The 21,100-nt window shown below is 45.0% G+C and overlaps 1 protein-coding gene across 1 annotated transcript in view; it reads right to left on the bottom strand.

Moving 5' to 3' along the window:
• Positions 1-2,891: 2,891 nt before the first annotated feature.
• The window catches only part of LOC8052104 (hydroxyacid oxidase 1), a 33,034-nt gene continuing 14,825 nt past the window's right edge, over positions 2,892-21,100 (bottom strand). The window contains exons 6-8 of the mRNA XM_040212273.3: positions 17,814-17,972; positions 14,342-14,411; positions 2,892-3,026 (exon numbers count right to left, since the gene is read on the bottom strand). Of these exons, the coding sequence (XP_040068207.2) occupies positions 2,953-3,026; positions 14,342-14,411; positions 17,814-17,972 (303 nt within the window). The 3' untranslated portion in view covers positions 2,892-2,952. The remainder of the gene's footprint in view (positions 3,027-14,341; positions 14,412-17,813; positions 17,973-21,100) is intronic.

Genomic DNA, 21,100 nt, shown 5'->3' with positions numbered 1-21,100 from the left:
TTAGAAAAGCCTGATGGGGGTGCCAGATAGCTGAAGCATACTCCAGTTTAGGGTGAACAAGCGTGACGTAAAGGAGACGTTCGAGGTTAGAAGGAGCAGACTTGAAATTGCGACTGATATAGCCAAGTGAACGGTTCGCAGAGGATATTGTCTTGTCTACATGAACATTCCAGGACATATTAGTGGTTAGATGGACGCCAAGATACTTGTACTGTGCAGCAGTCTGAAGGGTAATGCCGTTGAGTGTTGAAGAGTTTAAGGGCTGGGAGGGGGAACGTGTGAAGCAGAGGTGCATGCATTTGGTAATACTGAGAGACATTTGCCATGTGCGGCACCATTCAGCAATTTTGTTAATGTCGTCCTCGAGTGCAATATGGTCGTCTGGGTATTTTATTAGTCTATAAACAACACAGTCATCAGTGAAAAGACGAACAGAATACGAGAGGTGAAGAGGGAGATCATTAATGTAAATTAAAAAGAGAAAGGGCCCAAGCAGAGTTCGCTGTGGAACACCGGAAGAAACGGGAGAGAAAGAGGAGGACGTGCTGTTAGCGAAAACGAATTGAGAGCGATGAGTAAGGAATGATTCAATCCATTGGAGAACAGGAGGGTCCAGTTTTACAACTAAGTTTAAAGAGAAGGCGATTGTGTGGAACTTTATCGAGCTTTGGCAAAATTAAGAAAAACAGCGTTAATTTGATAACCAGTGTCATGATTTTTAAACAGGTCGTTAGTGAGAAAACGTAGCTGGGTCTCACAAAACAGGTGTTTCCGGAAGCCATGCTTCGCTTTGGTGAAGAAGTTGCAGGAATCCAGGAAGTTAATCAGGTGCTTGTAGATGACGTGCGCGAGGATCTTGCAGGAGATGCGGGTGAGTGATATTGGCCGATAATTTAGTGGAGATGTTTTATTGCCGGACTTGTGGACCGGAATGATCTTACCAATTTTCCAGTCGAAAAGTAACACACCTGTATCCAGGGACTGCTGAAATATCTTTGTGGGGTAAAGGCCGGATGCAAATTTAGTGTTACTTAGAATTTTCGCATTAATACCGTCTATGCCACATGATGAAGACATTCTGAGGTATTCTATCATGCTGATTACACCTTAAATAGGATCCATTAGAAAAAAATTTTTTTTTGTAACAGGAGGAATTTTAGTAATGGGTGTAGAAACGGTGAAAGCATCAGAAAATACCCTGTTTAGGATATTTGCACATTCACTACTCAGTGTGTTATCACCAGAGCTATTCACTAGATTTATTTCTGATTGGGGTTTCTCATTAACAAAGCTCCAAAATTTGTTAGGGTTGTTTAGTAACACATTAGGTAGAGTGTGCTGAAAGAATGTGCGCTTACACTCCCTCAACATACTTTTATATTCAGAAGAGCAAGTGGCATGCTTAGACCAAGCTTCTGGTGTATTTGTTTTTTTAGCGTTCCTGAAAAATCTTTTCTTTTTGTTAGATACACGACGAAGGGAATTATTGTACCTAGGTTCAGACGCGATAGTTCGAATTGTTGCAATTGCAATTGAACGAATTGTTCGAATCGGTGGAATGGAGGAACAGGAGCAACTTCCTACTCTTATGTTGGCGACAGGAAGGAAAATATGTTTTTTTTACATCTGTCCTGTCTTTTTTTTACAGTGCAGTAAACAATGGTCAGTGCTCGCGTCGTCGCCTTCGTGAAAGATATCCAGAGGAAAATTAGAACATCGAGCACACGTCTTGTCCACAGACCACATCAAATCTGGAGTGATATTCGGCAGACGTAAAAGTTCAACACTTTATGCATTGTAGTCCTGTCGCTTATTGTCTGATCGTGTCAGAAAGGAGTTTGAAAAAAAGCCATTCTCCATTGGCGATTGCATTCACTTCACCTCTAGGCTCAGTATTGTCAGCTTTGAATCCAAATTACGCTCACGGTCTGATTTTAGTCATGGTGAGCTCTAAAGCGTTATCGGCCGCTGATTGGACGTGACTCGACAGTTTGAACCTAATTAACCAATGAGACCATTTCAACCCGCTTGAGAGTTCGCAATCTGGCAATCATTTGGTGAGAACGTCTTACAAACATAAAAATAGCCATAGAGGTCTCGGGGTCTCTGATGCGGTCGTCCTTATTATTCTATCGTCCACTGCAAGGTGTCTGTTTGTACACAACAGCAGTACAACTTGAGATATTTAATCAAAGCTCGACTTGAAAATGGCTTACAGTGTTTTGTTGCATCATTTTTGTTTCCGACAAACGGTTCGTAGAAGACGAACTGCGTTCTTCCATCATCGTAGCAGACGGTCTTCTTACAAATTCTATTTTCGTTCGGCCCACGAGAGTCAAATTACGTATCGCTTTCGCTTTAGTCATAGAAATATGCAAGCTGCTTTCCGGTCTCGTAAACCTCGGACGGTATGATGCTCTCCGAAAAATATTTTGACAGACGGCGCAGACCTTTCAGAACATGTTGACGTACCGTGATGCACGTTCAAGACCCGAGGCTAGGAGACGTGCTACTCTGGCTAAATTGCTCATCTGCAGCGTGAAACGTCCGTTGTGGCTGCATAACATCCCACTGTTTTAACAGGCTCACAACGAAACGTACTTTTTTCAAAACTTTTTGAAAAATGTAGAAGGGGTCATCAGGACGACTAGAAAATCCTGACGGGCCGTACTGACAATCTCCCCAGTAGGATATTATCAAAGCAAAGTAAGCACGTAAATGAAACGTTGGTGGACATCCCCAGACACAAACTTATTTAAGGTGCTGTCTCGGAATGCCAAACATGGGATAGGAGATTATCAATATATAGAAGAGGAAAAATATACAAAGGGCAAAATATTTCAGACATCTAAGTTTTATTTATCAACCTGACAAATCACAAAGGCGCTTGCTGGCAGATGGCACAATAAGCGATTGTAAAATGCAGTTCATAAACAAATGTTGTCACTTGAGTTAGTCACACTGGCCGGAAAAGTGGTCTTTGTGCACAACCATCTCAGGGACCAGCTGGTCAAGGGATGAGCAGCCTGCATGTTGGGGCAAATTGTCAGTCTTCGTTTATCACAAATGACTACAGTGTCGCGTGTCACTTAGGCTTTCGAACAATATACCCGATTTGAAGGTACGCGTGTGTACATGTTCAGAGAAAAGTAAAAATGCGACCACACCCCACAACAGTCTTGGCGGTGACCCATTAAACGTAACCGCGCTACCATGAACGCGTTAAATTTCCATTAAGTTTGTAATGTACTCGTTACATTTTCAAAACTGTAACGGTTAACGTACTTACGTTATTTATTTTGGGTAACGCGTAACTTCGTTACATTACCCGTCACATACTCTTCCCAAAGCACAAAAGAGTACATTTACGATTTTTTTCTTCAGATACCAATTGTTATATAAAACGTTGCTTTTTTGCATTTTTACTTGTGTTTTCTCTAAATATGGCGCTTATGCATAGTTGTAATGTCGTAACTTAAAGGAGGTAATTTGTAATTTATTGAGTAACACCAGGGTAACGTGTCTTACTTTATTTTAAAGCAACGCTGAAGCGTTGTTTTTAGGTAACGTAGGTTGGTAACGTATTTATATGATTTTCAAGTAATGAGTAACTTATTTATGCAGTTTTTTTTTTCGGTAACGCCTACAACAGTGGTTACAGGTGGTATGCCTCTCTGGCGTGTACTGTCAACACACGAACCCGAATGCAAACTGTTATCCCCCGGAATTCCAGTCGCACAAAATTCAAAACGTTGGCGTTCACGTTTGCGACATATGTATGCTGGCATTATGTTTACGTAGATATTAGATTCTCTTCCAGGTCTTCCTAGAAGCAGGAATTAAAGCCGGCGCGAGAGCCAGCTGCATATTTCGCTGCATACATCCCACAGCAACAACAATATCTCTAAAGAAGACCGGAAAACAAAGTAAATAACAATAAAGAAGCAGAAAAACCTGAATGTAAACAGATTCCAACAACTACACGTTTCGAGGGAGGCTCTTGCGCATACGCAAAAACATCCATCGGTTGCCTTTTTTCGTTTAGTCTTGCAGTACTCTAAAATAAACTAACCATTATCTGTCTTTTTAGGAAAAAAAAATCCGCTATGGGCTTCAGGATAATTTCTGGACATTGGTTAAGTACAGTTATGCCAGAAGGAGTATGAAAGCAATATATATATATATATATATATATATACATAAACAAATACGTGCAGATGAATGAACCGTACTTAATCCAATGAATCAAAGAGTCAAAGTTTTCAGGAACCCGCCGAAAGCCAAAAAACGGCGGAGCCAGGATATGAACTCTGGGCCTCCCAATGTCCGGTCGGGTGCGCTAACCTCTACACCACTCCACCTTGGCTTTCTGGCGTTTCCTACCTGTCTTATTAATGCACAAGAAACGAAATGTGTACAATCGGAGGTGTTCTGGAAACACACGCCGCCGTGTGGAACGCGGTACGACGCTTAGTTTCACGTGGTAGTGCTCGTTTGTGCTCCAGAAATCCTCCCACTGTTTGTCTCGCCCCGTGTACATGTAGTATTCTTTGTTTATGAGCTTTTAGAGACACGGTATCATCATGATCTGCGAGAATCAAGAGCCAAGTTATTGAATATACAACACGGGCACTTCACGTCATCGTACGTGGTCGCCGAGGAGGATATAAACAAATATGTGCAGATAAATGAACCGTACTTAATCCAATGAATCAAAGAATCAAAGTTTTCAGGAACCCGCCGAAAGCCGAAAAACGGCGGAGCCAGGATATATATATATATATATATATATATATATATATATATATATATATATATATATATATATATATATATATATATATATATATACAACAAGGGCACTTCACACCATTGTACGTGGTCTCCAAGGAGGATATGAACGAATATGTGCAGATGAATGAACCGTACTGTTGTATTCGCGTAGACTAAGTGGCTACCACCCGAATACTTAGATTTATTGATCGGAAGCGGATCAGCGTTCGGGGACGACTGGCTTGCGCCATCGGGGGCTCGTGTCTCTGGATCGCGCTCTGCGGGCACGCGCTCTGGCTGCAGATCGCTTTTGATATTTGGCGGTCGCGTGGCTCCGCTGGCTATCACACTCCTTCCCCCTCTAGATGCCGTCGCCATATCTATCAGGAGGCCGTCTTGAACGTTGTGGTCTAGAGGTAGGTGGCGGAACCATCTGCCCATCGGGATGAACCTCTATGAATTCCTGTGCTTTTTTTGTTGCTGGCTGCACAACCATCGGAATGGTCTACTGCGCGGGTAAAGCTTGTGGGCTGTTGTTGCTGATGCCTTTTGTTGAAGATGGTATCGTGACCACTTGTCTTGAAGCGTCTTCTGCGGAATTTCTGATATGATCTTCGTGCCTTCGTACAGTGCCATCCCTTGTCTTCACAACCCAAGAACGGAGTCCGAGCCTTTTAACCACTGTTCCTGGTATCCACAACGGCGTTCCTCTGAAGTTTCTAATGAATACGTTGCTGTTGACCGCAATCTTCCTAGGAGACGTGACTGGTTGTGTCGCTTCTTCATCTCGCTCTCTCTGCGGTTGTAGACGTGTGAGTGCTGTTGACAATTCTCGACCGAACATGAGCACAGCCGGCGTCTTTCCTGTCGTGAGACTGATTGTGGTATGTTGTTTAAGCAGAAATCGAGCAAGCCGGCACGACAAGCTTCCCGTCTTGTCTTTAGATAACGCCTGTTTAGTATCGTACACCATTCTTTCTGCTTGGCCATTGGTCGCCGGATGGTATGGAGCACTTGTTACGTGACGAATACCGTTATTCAGTAAGAATTGTTCGGTCTCGGCGGATACAAACGATGTGCCGTTGTCGCTGACAATCTTACGTGGTACTCCGAACGTTCCAAACAAGTTTCGGAGTTCTTGGATCAGTGAACCGGAGTTGATGTTGTTCATTTGGCGAACTTCGAGCCATTTGCTGAAGGCATCAACAACTATCAATAGCATTTTTCCTTCCACGGGTCCGGTGAAGTCGACGTGTAGAGTGTCCCATGGCTTCGATGGTCGTTGCCATTCCGGAACAGGTGCCTTGGGCGGTTCCCGTTAGTGCTGTTGGCAAATGCAGCATGTCCTTGCCTTCACCTCGATATCCTTGTCTACTCCAGGCCACCAGACGTAGCCACGAGCAGCCGCCTTCATTGTCACCATGCCTCGATGACCAGCATGCCGTAAATCGAGTACCTGAGCTCTGGCTGCGCTGGGGATGACCACTCGTGATCCTCTGGTCAAGCAGCCGTTGAGCGTCGAGAGTTCTTTGGCGACACTTTTGTATTGCCTGCAGTTATCACCGTTGAGCTCTTTTACGCTGCCGTGATGTACAGCCTTGTAAACTGTCGCTAAGGCTTCGTCTCGTTGAGTGAGTGCTGCAATGCGTTCTGGAGATAGTAGAGGAATCCGCGAGCCTGAAAGCATCAGCACCTCACCTGGGGTGCAGGGCTCGTCGATATCAGCAGGAAGGGGTAGCCGGCTGAGGGCGTCTGCGTTTTGATGTAGTTTTCCTCGTCTGTACCTTAGTTCATAGTCGTAGGCGCCGAGTTTTATACACAATCGCGTCATACGGGGGGATAGAACTTGCGGTGTGAGTTTCGAGCCTCCCAGTATTCCCAAAAGTGGTTGGTGGTCGGTGTAGATTACGAGCTGTCGTCCAGCGATGTACTCATGGAAATGGCATACAGCGTAGACATGGCCAACCCTTCTTTGTCCAACTGGGAATAGTTTTTCTCCGCGGCTCCTAGTGTTCTGGACGCAAAAGCGATTGGAGCTTCGCGTCCATCGGAGTCTTTCTGAGCGAGTACTGCTCCAATGCCGCACGGAGACGCGTCACAAGACAACAGCAGGGGCCTATTTTCGTCATAATGCTTGAGAACGGTAGAGTCCTTAATCAACTCCTTAAGTTTGCGAAATGCCTCCCTGTGACTGTCCGTCCAGAGCCATGGCCTGTCCTTCTCAAGAAGCTTGTAGAGGTCGGCTGCGACCGTAGCCCTGTTCTTGAGGGAGCGATCGTAAAACGCAAGCAACCCCAAAAAGGCTTGCAGTTCCTGTCTTCCTGTTGGCTCTGGAGCATTGAGGATCGCTTGCACCTTGTCAGCGGTTGTATGATTTCCTGCGGCGTCAATCCTGTGTCCCAGAAATGTAGCCTCGCTGACTGCAAACTGGCATTTTTCTTTCTTGAGTTTCAGACCGCAGCTGTCTAGCCTGGATAGAACTTCGTCCAGACGTTCATTATGCTCTTCTATGGTTGCTCCGCTGATAATGATGTCGTCAAGGTAGACGCTTATACCTTCAATGCCAGCTAGTGTCGTCTGCATCATCCTCTGGAAGATCGCTGGCGCTGCTGAAATTCCAAATGGCAGCCGCGTCATTCTGTACAATCCTTTAATTGTGTTGATTGTCAGGACAGCTGCTGTGGACTCTGTCACCTTCAGCTGCTGGTACGCTTGGCACAAGTTCATTGTGGAGAAGATGGTCCCTCCTCTGAGGTTTAACAGGACTTCTCCTGACGTAGGTAGCGGATAACTTGACGTTTTTGATGCGGCGTTCACAGTGCTCCTGTAATCGCCACACAATCTGATAGCTCCGCTCTTTTTCCGGACGAGTACCAGCGGCGTAGCCCATTCAGCGTGCTGGACTGGTTCAATGATTCCTTGCAGCTGTAGCTGCTGAAGCTCGAGCGTTACAGCTGAGCGGAGCGCGAGGGGAACCGGGCGAGCTTTGCAAAACTTCGGCTTTGCTCCTTCCTCCAGTTCCAAGTGCACTGGGGGTCCCATGTAGCCGGAGATTTCATCCTGGAACACCTTGGGATGCCGTTGAAGGACTGCTTCCACCTCTGGCGGCGTGGTTTGTTGCTGCACCAGGTTGATCCCCTGTACTCTGATGTGGAGTGCGTCGAACCAATCTCTGCCCAAAAGGCTGCAGCCGGACCCTTTCATCACTTGCAGCGGCAGGATATAATCTTTTGACTTGAAACGTACATGCACTTGAAGCGAACCAAGAAGTTTCAGGCCCTCACCACTCCAAGTGAAAAGTTCCAAGTCATTCTTCGTGATTTTCGGGGGATTCTTAGGCCACGTGGAGCGAAATGTCTCTTCGCTAATCAGTGAACAAGCGGCGCCAGAATCAACCCCGACCTGAAGAGGCTTGCTCTCAATCTGAAGAGAAACGTGAAATTTGGGAACGTGGCTTCTGGTGGACAGCTTGTTCAGTTCATAAAATGAACTTCTGGAAGAACACGTCGGCTGGCTCCCGCTTTCCATCACTGGTTCAACGTTGTAATTTGTTTTCTTGCGTCCTGCTCTGCCTTGGTGCTTCTTCGTCAGACATGCCTTTTCGATATGTCCAGTCTTCTTACAGTACCGACACTCAGTCTTCTGGAATCGGCACTCTTGTGGCTCGGGCTGACCCGTGCATCGGTAGCAACGACGTTCTTTGTGTGAAGCAGAATTCTTGTCGGCTTTCACAGTCTTGTTAATTTGGAGCGCCTCCTGGTTCTTGATGGCTTTCTGTTGTTTGTAGGTGCTCTCTGCTGTAACAGCAATGTCCAATGCGCTGGAGAACGTCAGGTCTTTCTCCGCAAACAGTCGTTGTTGCTGGAGTTCGTCGCGGATGCCGCAGACGAACCGGTCGCGCAGCATCACTTCCAGCGGCAGTTTGGTGTCCACTTGTGGCATCACTTGTTGCTGAGTGCTAGCTGCAGCACCGGATGTTTGAGACGACGCTGGTAAACCCGACACTGGAAGCTACGCAGTTGTCGAAGCGATTTGCGGAGTTGCGGAGGGCAAGATGCCGAAATTACAGTCGTTTGCTAGCTGCTTGAGAGCCGCAACGTAGCTACTTATTGATTCTTCCGGCAATTGGTCTCGCCGTTGAAATTTGAAGCGGCTGTAGAGCTCTGAAGGTCGAGGGTCGAAGTGCGCACCAAGGATGGTCACGAGCTCGTCGAACTCAACCTCGCCAGGTCCTCTGGGTGCCACTAATGCCCGTACCACTTCGTAAGTCTCTGGGCCACAGAGCGTTAAAAGGAGCGCTCGCTTCTTATCCATGGCGTTGATGCCATTGGCCACGAAGTAAAATCCGAGACGTTCGAACCACGATGTCCATGACTTGCCTGAGAGGCTTCCAGCTTCCCTTGCATGGCCATGGCTTGTGGTCGGTGGTTTCAGGCTTCGTTGGTCCTTGGTTCCTCGTCGCCAGTGTTGTATTCGCGTAGACTAAGTGGCTACCACCCCAATACTTAGGTTTATTGATCGGAAGCGGATCAGCGTTCGGGGACGACTGGCTTGCGCCATCGGGGGCTCGTGTCTCTGGATCGCGCTCTGCGGGCACGCGCTCTGGCTGCAGATCGCTTTTGATATTTGGTGGTCGCGTGGCTCCGCTGGCTATCACACGTACTTAATCCAATGAATCAAACAATCAAAGTTTTCAGGTACCATCTTTGGCGGAGCCAATTTTTGGCTTTCGGCGGGTTCCTGAACACTTTGATTTTTTGATTCATTGGATTAAGTACGGTTCCTTCATCTGCACATATTCATTCATATATATATATATATATATATATATGGAAGCATGATATATATATACTTCTGAACAGTATATGTTCGTGAGCCATCCTGGAGCTTCTGCTTCTTTGAGGTTTGCGTGAGTGTGGGCAGTAGCTTCTTTTAAGTACGTTTGAAAAAGTTTCTCGAGTAACGGCTGACCAGGCCCTCAAGTTAAGTAGTCTAATAATCAAGGAACACGTCCGCATAGGCACAATCTTCTGTGATCGATACCAATTAAAATAGTTATCTGAACACACACACACACGCGCGCACGCTCAAACACACACAAAACACGCAGACACACGCACAAACAAACACACTGGTTGATTCGATTTGCTACACCGTTCACGCTGAAAAGGCGTTTGCCGAAATTCTCATTGTTTTCTTTTCCAGCAAAAAAGCCTGTAATTAAAACTGCTCTAGTCAATGACAAGTTAAAAGACGCAATGTGTGGTGAGTCTCGGGCACCCTGTTAACGCCCCCTGGTCAATCATATCGCGTGCCATTAGCCAATAAGAGCACATACAAATGAATAACGTAGTAAAAAAGTTTAAAGTGGCACTGACACATCAAATCATTTTTTTTATTGTTTGAAACGATTGAAATCGCTGCTTGGACATTACCCTCAAAATTCGAAACTTGGAAATTCAGTTTTTGTGAAGTAAAAATTTAATTTCCAAACGGTCGAATCAGAAGTTCTCACGCGATCCGCGCCGGTGGAGTGACGTCAAATTTTGAGGGCTCCTGAGGGTCGAGTGTCTTTCGCGCCTCCGCTCTGAAACGTGTCTCCGCGACCCGAAGCGAGGAGAGAGAAGCGCCGGCGTCGCGGAAACTACCGTACCGGAAAACCGGTTTGCTGCGTGAGTGCCGTGCTGCCGGATGCTTCGAGCAGACGACGGTGCCCCGCCGATGTCACAACCAAAACTATGATACACAGACACAAAAACCCAGTTGTTTTGACGGTTTGCCAATTTCCTTTTCGAAATCTGAGAGGTCCTCGGGCACTTTAAGAAGACCACTTCATTCAATCCCCGACTCAGCGATCACCCTTTGCTGTACATGGGTCGAGCGCCGTCATGTGTTCGAAGGTAGGATAAAAATCCGGAAGGTGACATCACAACGGACTACGATTTTTGGTATTTCAAAAAGATGGGCCGTAGTGCATTCGTAATTGCGTTAAAAAACATGTTTTACGATTGTAGTGTTTAACTGTTATAGAAATGTCGCCTACAAAGGTTCTAAATTTTATTATTCGTGACGTCACCAATCAAAAGAAGCAGGGAGGTGACGAGCGAGAGAGGAAAACGCCAAAAATAAAAAAAGACGCGCACTCAGCGGGGTATTCATTTTTTTTTTTTGCGATGCGGTATTTTTTTTGTGTGTCTACGACTACGACGTGCATCCTTTTAGACATTAGAAAGATAAGACCATTGGAGTGTCAGTGCCCCTTTAAGTTACCCGAACCAAAGGGGAGTGAGGCGCCCCCTAACCGACCTGTTACGACAAATTTACCCTTCGCTGCTAATCCATCACGAAAAAAAAAATAATAACTACCCAATTTCTTCGTTGCTGCTCAAATGTCGGGCAGTCCACGCTATGTAACAGTAAATATAAACAGCCAGACAATATAGAAAATCCTTAATTTTTCAGAAACTCCTCGTAGATGCTTGCAGACGACAGTCAAGACATGAGATCGCCCAAAAACTCTAAGCTTCTATGTAGCTGTGTATGCTACAATTTCTTTAGAGCAATACTAGCTTGCTCGGTACTCATGAAACCCTGTTTTTCTTAAGCTGTCAGAGACTCCAGAGAACATCATCTGATATAGTGACTGAAGTAAAAAGTGCGAACATAACAGATCACACCATGCATTTTTGAAAATGTCAGAGACTACAGGGTGTCACAAAAGAAAATTTACACGATCTTTTTTACCGCAAAAATAAACTAGGCATCGCCGAACGCTCATTCTCCGCCCAAAGGTAGAGCCAGAGGTCATAACCAGATGCCAAAGTTTCAGCCCGATCCGATAACCTAATAAAAAGTTAGAAGTGATTTTCTGAAAATTTCAATGGGAAAATGGCGGCCGACGGAGTTTTCGAACACATGGGGCTCTATGGCACCAGAAACCGGAAACGGGCGAAAATGGGCTCCATTTTCCCATTGAAATTTTCAGAAAATCACTTAAAACTTTTGATTAAGTTATCGTATCGGGATGAAACTTTGGCACCTGGTTGTGACCTCTAGCTCTACCTTTGGGCGGAGAATGAGCGTTCGGCGATGCCTAGTTTATTTTTGCGGTAAAAAAGACCGTGTAAATTTTCTTTTGTGAAACCCTGTACATTCTAAAAAACTTTCTCCTTTCAAGGGGAAGAAGAAATGTCCGATGAAGTCCTCCGCCAAGGGAGCACAATTTTCTTATTTCAAAAGGTTGGGAATTTTATCCTCCCACGGTTCGATTCTCCTTCGATTCCCACGAACGGAGTAAAACCTCCTCCCCTAAACCAACATGGCGGAACGTTAGTCCGAACCGGGTCCAAAGGCTTGTCCATCTGCACGGCTCTTCACCGTAATAAGAGCGAACGGCGCATACTCCTTTCCGGCGTCTTTCATGTGCACAAGAGACTCTAAAAGAGCCGTCTTCAAGCACGAACCTCATATCTCGTACGGGAACACGATGAAAAATGAGCACACAAAAGACAAGGACAAACGCGAAAGAAACACAGAACACAAACAGGCGCGTGCCTCTTTGTGTTCTAAGTTTTTACTCGTTTTTTCTTGTCTTTGGTGTGCTATTTTTATCATGTTCAACGTTTACGAACTTGCCCAGCTTACCACTTTACTTTCGCACGGGAAAAACGACAGTGTTCGCATAGGACGATTCGGCGCTTAGGTCTACGTAACGTACTGTGATCGATGTGGTTTCCACCAAATGGCGCTCCAAACAAAACAAAAACAAAAAGTCGAAATTTTGCCGCTTGTATTTTTCTTGCCATTCAAATTCCAAATGCACAGACAAACGTGAATATACAATACAATCCACTTACATATACAAACAGAACACACATTCAAGAGCAACACAAGGCAGAAACCTGTAACGACATGCACTTTGAATGGTTCACCCGATCGCTATGTATGGCAGTCGTTTTTTTAATATTCCAATGAGACACTTATTGGCACATTTAATCTAATGTCCATGTAAAGGCCGACGAAATATTACTACATAATATTTCTATAGATTTTTTTAAGGGAATCGTATATATCTCTTCATCTAACGCCTTTAAAATTGCCGCAATAGATTAATTAAGTAATTCCTATAAAAACTTTTTAATATTGATTTTTATGAGTCCTGCGAAAGTACAGTATTTACGGTGATTCCTCTTAGAGGTACTACCAGTTATTAGATATTAGTGAATTATTGTATCACCGCGACAAATATTCTTCTATCTAACAATCTCCGAGCCACAAAACACTCAGGAAAGACGGCCTTTATGTAACCGCTATACGCTCTCTTTATCAAATTCTATTTGAGTTAAAATAAAAATACCTGTTTATTGCCGTAAACTAAAGCGCATTTGCCAATAACGCTAATGGGCTTCGAATATACCACAGGGGGAGATATCATTCTCACATTTTTGTATGTGTGTAAAAGAATTATAGCTCTCGATTGAGGCCATGTAAACCGCGAACGCCGAATTGTGGGTTATCTGGACGTTCTTTTTTTATTGTGACAAATTTGTGGTCTGGAAATTTCTATAGCTTAAGCAAGTCTTTTCACACCCTTTTGAATTTTTGAAATATTAACAATAAAACTACCGATTTAAACGTTGGGGCAATTCTTAACTTAATAACTTTACTCTAAGGTAAATAAATCAGTCTTTATACTAGCCAGACTTGGTTCCGCAAAGAACAAGCCAAAATACGCGACACAGGCGACGAGACACAGCCCAACACGCCAAACCAGTGAAACGAAACAAGCCAAACCTAGCTTCTTGTGAGCTCCACGGCCCCGCCATTTCGCGGCGATCGCCCAGAGTTGCTGGATGTTTTTCTGTTGCTGCTAAAATGCTTTATTGGTTATTGTTTGCAAAAAGCAAAGAAAACGTCACTGAGTTCTTTCAGGTTTTACCCCATAAAAGAGTTTACCAGGATGTTCTTCAACAGAAAGGTAAACTTAACCGCTGTTTTCTCTGGTCTTTGGCAAGCGCTGGCTAACTTTCGTTAAATGGAGCGCCGGGCTGGTGACCGGCGAAAGGTTCCCCCAAGCTTTTTATTAATACGATCTAAATTCAGCACCCCAATCCAAGGATGTAAAAAGAAATTAAGCACTCAATTTCTTGTCCCTGCCGTCACCGACCTGACCGCCGCTGTGGCCACGAACATGCAGGAGGAAGTTATTTTTCTTTCTTTAGGTGCTAGAAGACGGCACTGAATGTCAATCTGTTAAATGAAGGAGAGGAAGCAACTTCCTTTCCTTCCGTTGGCGAAAGGGAGGAAAATCGATTTACCCTACAATTCCACCCGCCCCCCACCTCTTTTTTTTATAGTGCATAGTCAACTACGGTCGGTGCTCGCGTCGTGCAGTGGTGGACAACATTCAAGAGAAAATTAGAGCAACAAGCAGACGTCTTGCCAGAAGACGACATCAAGTTCTGCGTTGTATACGGCAGGCAGCAACCAAAGTTCACTGCTTTATGCACTGTAGTCCTCTCCCTTATTGTCTTAGCCTGTTGGAGAGGTGTTTAAAGAAAGCAATTACCCATTAATCCAAGATCTCGGTCCACCTCCCGCCTCAGTATCGCCAGCATTTCCCTCACTCCGGCTTCACCCTGAAAACGTAAAGAAGCCTTGTTATAGACACACAGGTGTGGTCCGGAATAAAATGTCAATATTGTCCGCATGTCTCGTGTAGTGATTTTGTTATCCGACGACCGCAGGCAGATGAAGAGGTTATTTCACGCAAGATTTTAAGACGGTAGCTATGCTAAAAACACAAGCATTGTAGAGTTTATGACCATACGCGTTGGTGACGAGTTGCGAGGCGAGAGTTGAGGTCGTTGGGGGCTCTGTAAACCCCAGTCACAATCCACAAGCATCATACAAAACACAGGGTGTTCCCGGTGGATATGATGAAAAAGATATGTGCAAACGCGCTTCAAGCATTATCGAAGCATATTTGTTTTACATACGTGTTTGCTTCGAACATACCTGAATGCAGTTTTTGCATAATGCATTCGCTTATTATGAAACTCAAGGGAGCAAAGATTTATCAATTATGAATTGGTTGGGGAAATTTGGAAAGGTTTGAAGCTGCTTAGATTACTTTACGTTAACGGTTATACTGTGCATAAGGTCGCGGACATTCAATCAGAAAAGGAAATTCGCTGAAGAACTTGCGCAGACTGGAACTGGGAGTGTATCGGAACACACCAAATAAGAAGGTACTCGGGGACATGACCTGGGCCGTCACGTGAGAGGAGTGGGGCAATTACTAAACTTAAAATTGAACGGATTGAGAAAAATGTAGGATGGCTGGAAGGCTTGGAAACTAAACGAGCAATTAGGCCGAAATAGTTTAAACAAAAAACGAACGAAGTGAAGCCGAAGTCTTTTCTTGAAATTCCTCAGCTTCTTTTGCAGGGGTTGTGGTAACGCCAGAACGACATGCTCAGATTGGCTGTGATGGAAAGATTACGGGTAGATTTCAAAGCAAGCTGCCTTGTGGTTTACCTAATATCCTTCACATCGAGCGTGCTCGGCGTTCTGACGTTATCGCAACCGCTGCAAAAATAGCGGACGAACTTGAGCTATTATTTATTTTAGCCGAACCGCAACCGAACCAAACCGAAATCTTCGCCGCCATTTTCGAACTGAACCGGAACTCAACCAGAAAAAAATATAACGACGACCGGCCCAAAGCGGTGCGCGATATTTCTTTTGTAACAAAACGAATGTTTGTGAAATAAAAATTGTCAGCTGTAGTTTTATGTAGGGATCGAAGTGGCATACACCGAAGTGCAATATATGTGAAATTGTGGGTTTTCCTGGCGCTTTTTTATTGGCACTGTAATTCATCGCTTGGTCCCGTAACGTAGTCAAGTGGCTCAAAGTGGACTTACATTGAAAACGTCACTTGGTCTATTAGTGTCATCCTTGACGCCGTAATGTAAAATGGCGTCACGACTTACCACGAGTCACGTGACGCCGTGCCGTTCTCGATTGCCATCAGCCCTAGTAGTGCTCGTGTTTATCAGAATCAGGATCGTCAAACATTCGAACAATAGCTCGTGTACAATCAAAGATGAGGATAGCCGAACTCTAACAATGTCTAAAGCTCAACTTATGCTTGATCCTTCTCCAACCCCATCGCATCACTAAGATATGCGCATAATACGCGTATCTGACACGCATAAATCAGAAATATTATATGTTGCATTTCGTAATAATAAATAGAAAAGGTGATCCCTTCTTGACAATTGATTACGCACAGGTGCAAAAACAACATTATATTTTCGTTCAAATTCACATGCACGGAGAATATAGTAGGGAAAATCCTAAACACGCCAGTCTCACTCGCTTTTTTCATTAACCGAGCTATCAGGCGTGAATATCCTTTTGCATTCATAACACGGACTCCGCATACTTAGGATTATGGTTCTGAACTGCCTTGCTGCACTCCCTGTGGGAGCGTCATTGCGCTGATCACCAGATAACTTAGTTCATTCGAAGTTTTTTTATAATTATTTTCGCTTCGGCTCTCCCTCCCCGCTTCCTTGGTGGCATTGAGTGTAAGTGCCGGACGGATCCCGAGTTGGCGGGTCCAAACCTTGGCCAAGATGCCCGTATTGTGACGGGAAGCCCATTACAGGGAAGACATGGTGTAACCGAGATTTGGATTGCGTTCCTGTCCAGAGGTTCGAAATTCATCCTCAGTTTTCCGCTGGTCCGTGCGTCCCCCTCCCTTCCACCTTCATTTTATGTGGCTCCCTCTCCCGTTTCTTCTCGCCCCCTTCACCTGTTGAACGCACACAGCCGCCACGTTCGTTTGTTCTTTGCGCACCTCGTTCTTTTGCTTACCTTAGAGAAACGCTCACGTGCTTCTGTTTCGCCACGACCTCTACCAATGACGGCCAGCGCCTGTCAGTCTCGATTTTGCGTATTTTAGAACATATATTACGTTGTCATTTGATTGGCGTTCCCTTACTGGCCTTCTAACACGTGCAGGGACGGATTTCGAAACACTTTCTCTCCGTATAGTCAGAGGAGCTTACGAAAACCGAGGCAGGGCCTATTATGCTCGCGATTCTGTCTTTCGGACCCCTTCGTTGCTGCTCTTATCGGATAATTCCGCAATGCACCCTCTTACGGAGGGCTAATAAGTTGATCGAAACATGATCGCGCCCACCGTTTCTTGAGCTGTCGGTGAGCATACACGAGGAAAAAACCGTCGAAATCGGGACACGCTCGCCGTGACCGCGCCGGGACTTCTAAGGAATCCCTGAGCGGCCCTTGCAAACACCATCTAGATAGCAAGGCCATAGTGCTAAATTTTGTTTACGTTACACAGAAAGATGAGCGCGGGGGGGCGATATCGGACACGGTATTGCGCCAGCGTATATCCGGAAGTGGTGTCATTTTATGAGGCAACAGTTGTAACAGCAGAACGATTGACGCAGCACACGTGGGTCCATGCCCTCTAGCCTCTTGTAGGTTACCTGACCGTAGACCTCTTTTTAAAAAGTCTTCATCATCTCCTGTCCGTCATTGCTTGGGCACATACTCTGAGCATGTGTTAGACATGAGTGCTTTCTCATATCCAAGCAATGGCGATCACCAACGCTGCTTTGTGCACTTTCGAAAATGGTCTGTTCCAGCACTGCCTTGTGAGCAGGTGGCATTCTCATTGGTATGCAACAAGCAGCCGGTGCGATAGCTATGCGAAAGATTCCTGGAGAGTGACAGACTTCAAGTATCATAGTGACCTCGGGGACCTCTGACCTTGCTTCAACAAAAAAAATGAAGGTTTCCAGTCCAACGGCGACATGCCGAATACGTCCCGGCAAATCTCAGCTAGGACCTTGTCAATAGATCTGGAAGTTGGCTCAGCCTTTATGCTTGAACTGGTGTCTTATTCCGATCACTTTTTCTTCTATTTCACGCTCTTTGATCATAAGGCTTCTATGGGGTCTCTTTATGATAATGTTGCTGAAGCAATATCGTGGATGTCTTACGTTGTACGCCAACCCCCAGATGGTAGGACGTCCAACGAACACAGCCTTGGCTCCGAGTGCCAACGCCTTGATCACATCCATGCCATGACGGACGCCGCCGTCTACGTAAACTTCGACGCGTCCGCGGACTGCACTCACGACCTCTGGGAGGACTTCGATCTGCAGAAAGGTGGAAACAGAAAATTTCTCTGGAAAATTTGCTTACCTTTAATATGAATTTCAAGGCAGAACTGAAAGCCGGGATTAATTGCAGTTTGTCTTATTTGCTATAGACGCTTTCAGGCAGCTGTGCATGGGCGCCGCCATGACCGACCTTCAGTGTTTTTTTTTTCTTTCCTCTTATTCCGTTAGCCGGCGCCATTTCAAGGTTGCCAAATTCTCCATAGCACCCCTCTATTTTCTTCTTCCGTTCGCTTCACTTCATCATTGCCGCAGCAAAAAACGTTATTGCCACTTTAAATGCTACTTAGTCCTTCTCCCCAGCATAGGCTTTCGTGGAGGCTCGTCAGCCCCCGCTTCAGCTGCTCAACATCTGGTAAGAAAATATGGTCGGCAATGGCAGCTCAATCTGCGAGTGCATATAGCGTCTATATGGGAAAGGTTAGAACTTCTTTCGAAAGATTTTGTTTTAAAAATTGGCGGAAGGAACACTAATGATGTTTGCGTAGGTAAGCTCTACGGCCAGGGAGCATGATATAGGTGGTTAATCCTCAAGAGATGTCAACATATCAGTTAATTACCTAAAATTTTAGAATTCACTTTTACTTTGTGAACTTACCCATATGGCTCTATTTAGAAACTTGCCACGCGTCATTGAAAACACCTAAATCAGTAGATGTTAAAAGGTTTTGATGGACGTGGGAAGCGAGGAGTGCACCAAAATTCTCACTTGTGCCTTGAGCAACAGGCACAAGGCTAATGGTGTGAAAACGAACAGATTTGTACTATATGAGGTTGGATATTGCTTAGAGATGCACCATGCCGGGCACGAGTGAGCCCATTGAGAAGTTTAATGCTTATCCCGAAAGTCCAGTGTTTTGTTTGGATTTATTTCATAGAGCATTTATTCAATGATTTGGGTCACAGTTTCTTGCATTTTTACATGGGCTTTAGTAATACCTTTCAGCTTTTTATCTAGAGGCGTTTGAATAGGGATATCCACACTTGATCAACTGAGCTCGAATCTACAAGTTCTCGCAGATTGCTTGGCTTTCCAGTAGACTTCTCAAGCCCACATGAGCTGTCCTTGCGCAACAAGTGCGCTGTCCTGAGATAACGAAAGCAAGCCCGCAGCCTGAGACAATGTTTGAGCAAACGCTCTAAAGAGTTGGAAAGACTCTCAAGCGCTCATTTCCTGGACAAGCCGCTTAAATCTAGTGGCTTCATGCCTGTTTACTAAATGCGCCATCCAGTACCCTAGTGAAGATTAGTAAGAAGACGTGGATGAAAATCGTATAGTATCCGCGTTTAGGCTCCGATAGTCTTGTGCCTGTTGCGCGAGTGGTAACAAGTTGACACAACCCCTCGCTTCCCACGTCCGTAAATATTTTAGAAAATTGGTTGATGCGAGCGTGTTCGATGACGCTCAGAAAGCGCCTAATTAAAATCATAAGTATATTTTAAATATTTATAGAACCGAAGAAACCGCAAAAGTGCACCAATCACGAAGGTTTTAAAGCAATAACTATACGAATTAAAAACCAAACACCCTGTATAGGTCATGTAAAACGATGACATTGAGTGACACTTCGAGATCAAGTGACCTCGAGAGTCATGTCACACTGTGAAATCACTTGACTTTATGATGAAACGTTGCACCGTGCCATCAGTCGAAACCATGAACAACGCTGCTAGATTGGCTCGGTTACGAAACTGCCCATAGACGCCCCTTGCACGAGCAGTACACCCCTCTCCCCCAACGGCTCGCCGTTCAGCGCGCCACCGTTTCGGGGAGAGGGCTGCTATGGTACCAATGTGTTCTATGGAATTCTTATGTCTCGAAGCACAGCGTCTAGATATTTCACCATCCTCTATGGAACACGCGGTTTTAACACAACAATCTAGATTGCACCTCAAACGATGGGAGAACGGGGGAGGGGAGGAGAGAAGGTATCCAATCCTTTTCACAATTGAAGATATCTGGTGACGTTTACCATGGCATCACATGGCGTCGGTATATCACGCGTAACCGTGACGTCATGTGTGGGTGTGCACTCATCACACGCTTCCTGCGTGACTGCACAATCTACGACGGCCGATAAAAAGGAATGAGTAATGATATAGCGGCGTCGGTGTCGAAATTGCCGTCGGCGTCGGCGTAACCGCTATATGCGAGAACTTGCACCTAAGTGACCCATAATGCAACGCTGCGGGCGTTGCACCACGGGACGTCACGGGGCACTGCTTCACTAAATGCGCCTTGACGCGTCTCGCTGATACCGAACAGGGCACCCACCGTACCCCCTTCTCCTCCTTTCTCGCCTGCACTCAAAGAAAAACAACGAATCATAATATATATACATTAATATATAGATATATATAGTTTTTTTTAAGATTTGCAGATTTGTTTAAGAGAAGTCGTGAAAGTTGAATTTATGCGGCTTGTGGAGGTGAGTTATACTGCCAGGTTGGTATTATATGGGAGGCTAACCTTTGTGATAAGTCGGGTAATTATTTCAAATTTGTTAATTAACCTTTTAATTCGTGAAAATAGACATATGGTTCCAATTAGAAACTAAAAAAGCGTCATCGATGACCACTAAATCAGCTCTTTTTAGAACAACTTGAAGCTCGTGGGAAACTTGGGCGCGCACCGCAGTTACCACTCGTGCAGCAGGGGCAAAGCTAGCAATGGCCGAACGCGATGATATTCTGCTCATCCGCGTTCCGCAACCGCTAGCCTTGCACCTGCTCCACGAGTGGTAACTTCAGTGCACTACTACGCTTCTCATGCGCTCAAAGTCTATCTGAAAATTACTGATTTAGTGTTTTTCGATGGCGCTCAGATAGTTTCTGATTGAAACCGTATATCAATTTTCATTATTTAAAACGCTGATTAACGAATTTCATTTAATTATTCTAATGATCGTTACGATTAGCCTCCTATTCTACGAGCGCAGATTGAAAAGTTTCGTTTATGAAAACGAAAGCAATATATATCTGATTTACGTTATACTTTATTTTTCGAGATAATTCCCCCAAAACACGCAAACTTCGTCTAGTGTTTCTCCAGCTTCTCCATTCACTCCGGGAAGTGACGTTCTTTAGATCCCCAAAAAAACTGTTCA

The sequence above is a fragment of the Ixodes scapularis genome, unplaced genomic scaffold, assembly GCF_016920785.2.
Source record: "Ixodes scapularis isolate PalLabHiFi unplaced genomic scaffold, ASM1692078v2 PGA_scaffold6__148_contigs__length_123643588, whole genome shotgun sequence".
In the NCBI taxonomy this organism is placed as follows: Eukaryota; Metazoa; Arthropoda; class Arachnida; order Ixodida; family Ixodidae; genus Ixodes; species Ixodes scapularis.
Note: the sequence above shows the minus strand (reverse complement) of the source record. Positions and strands in the feature narration are given on the sequence as shown.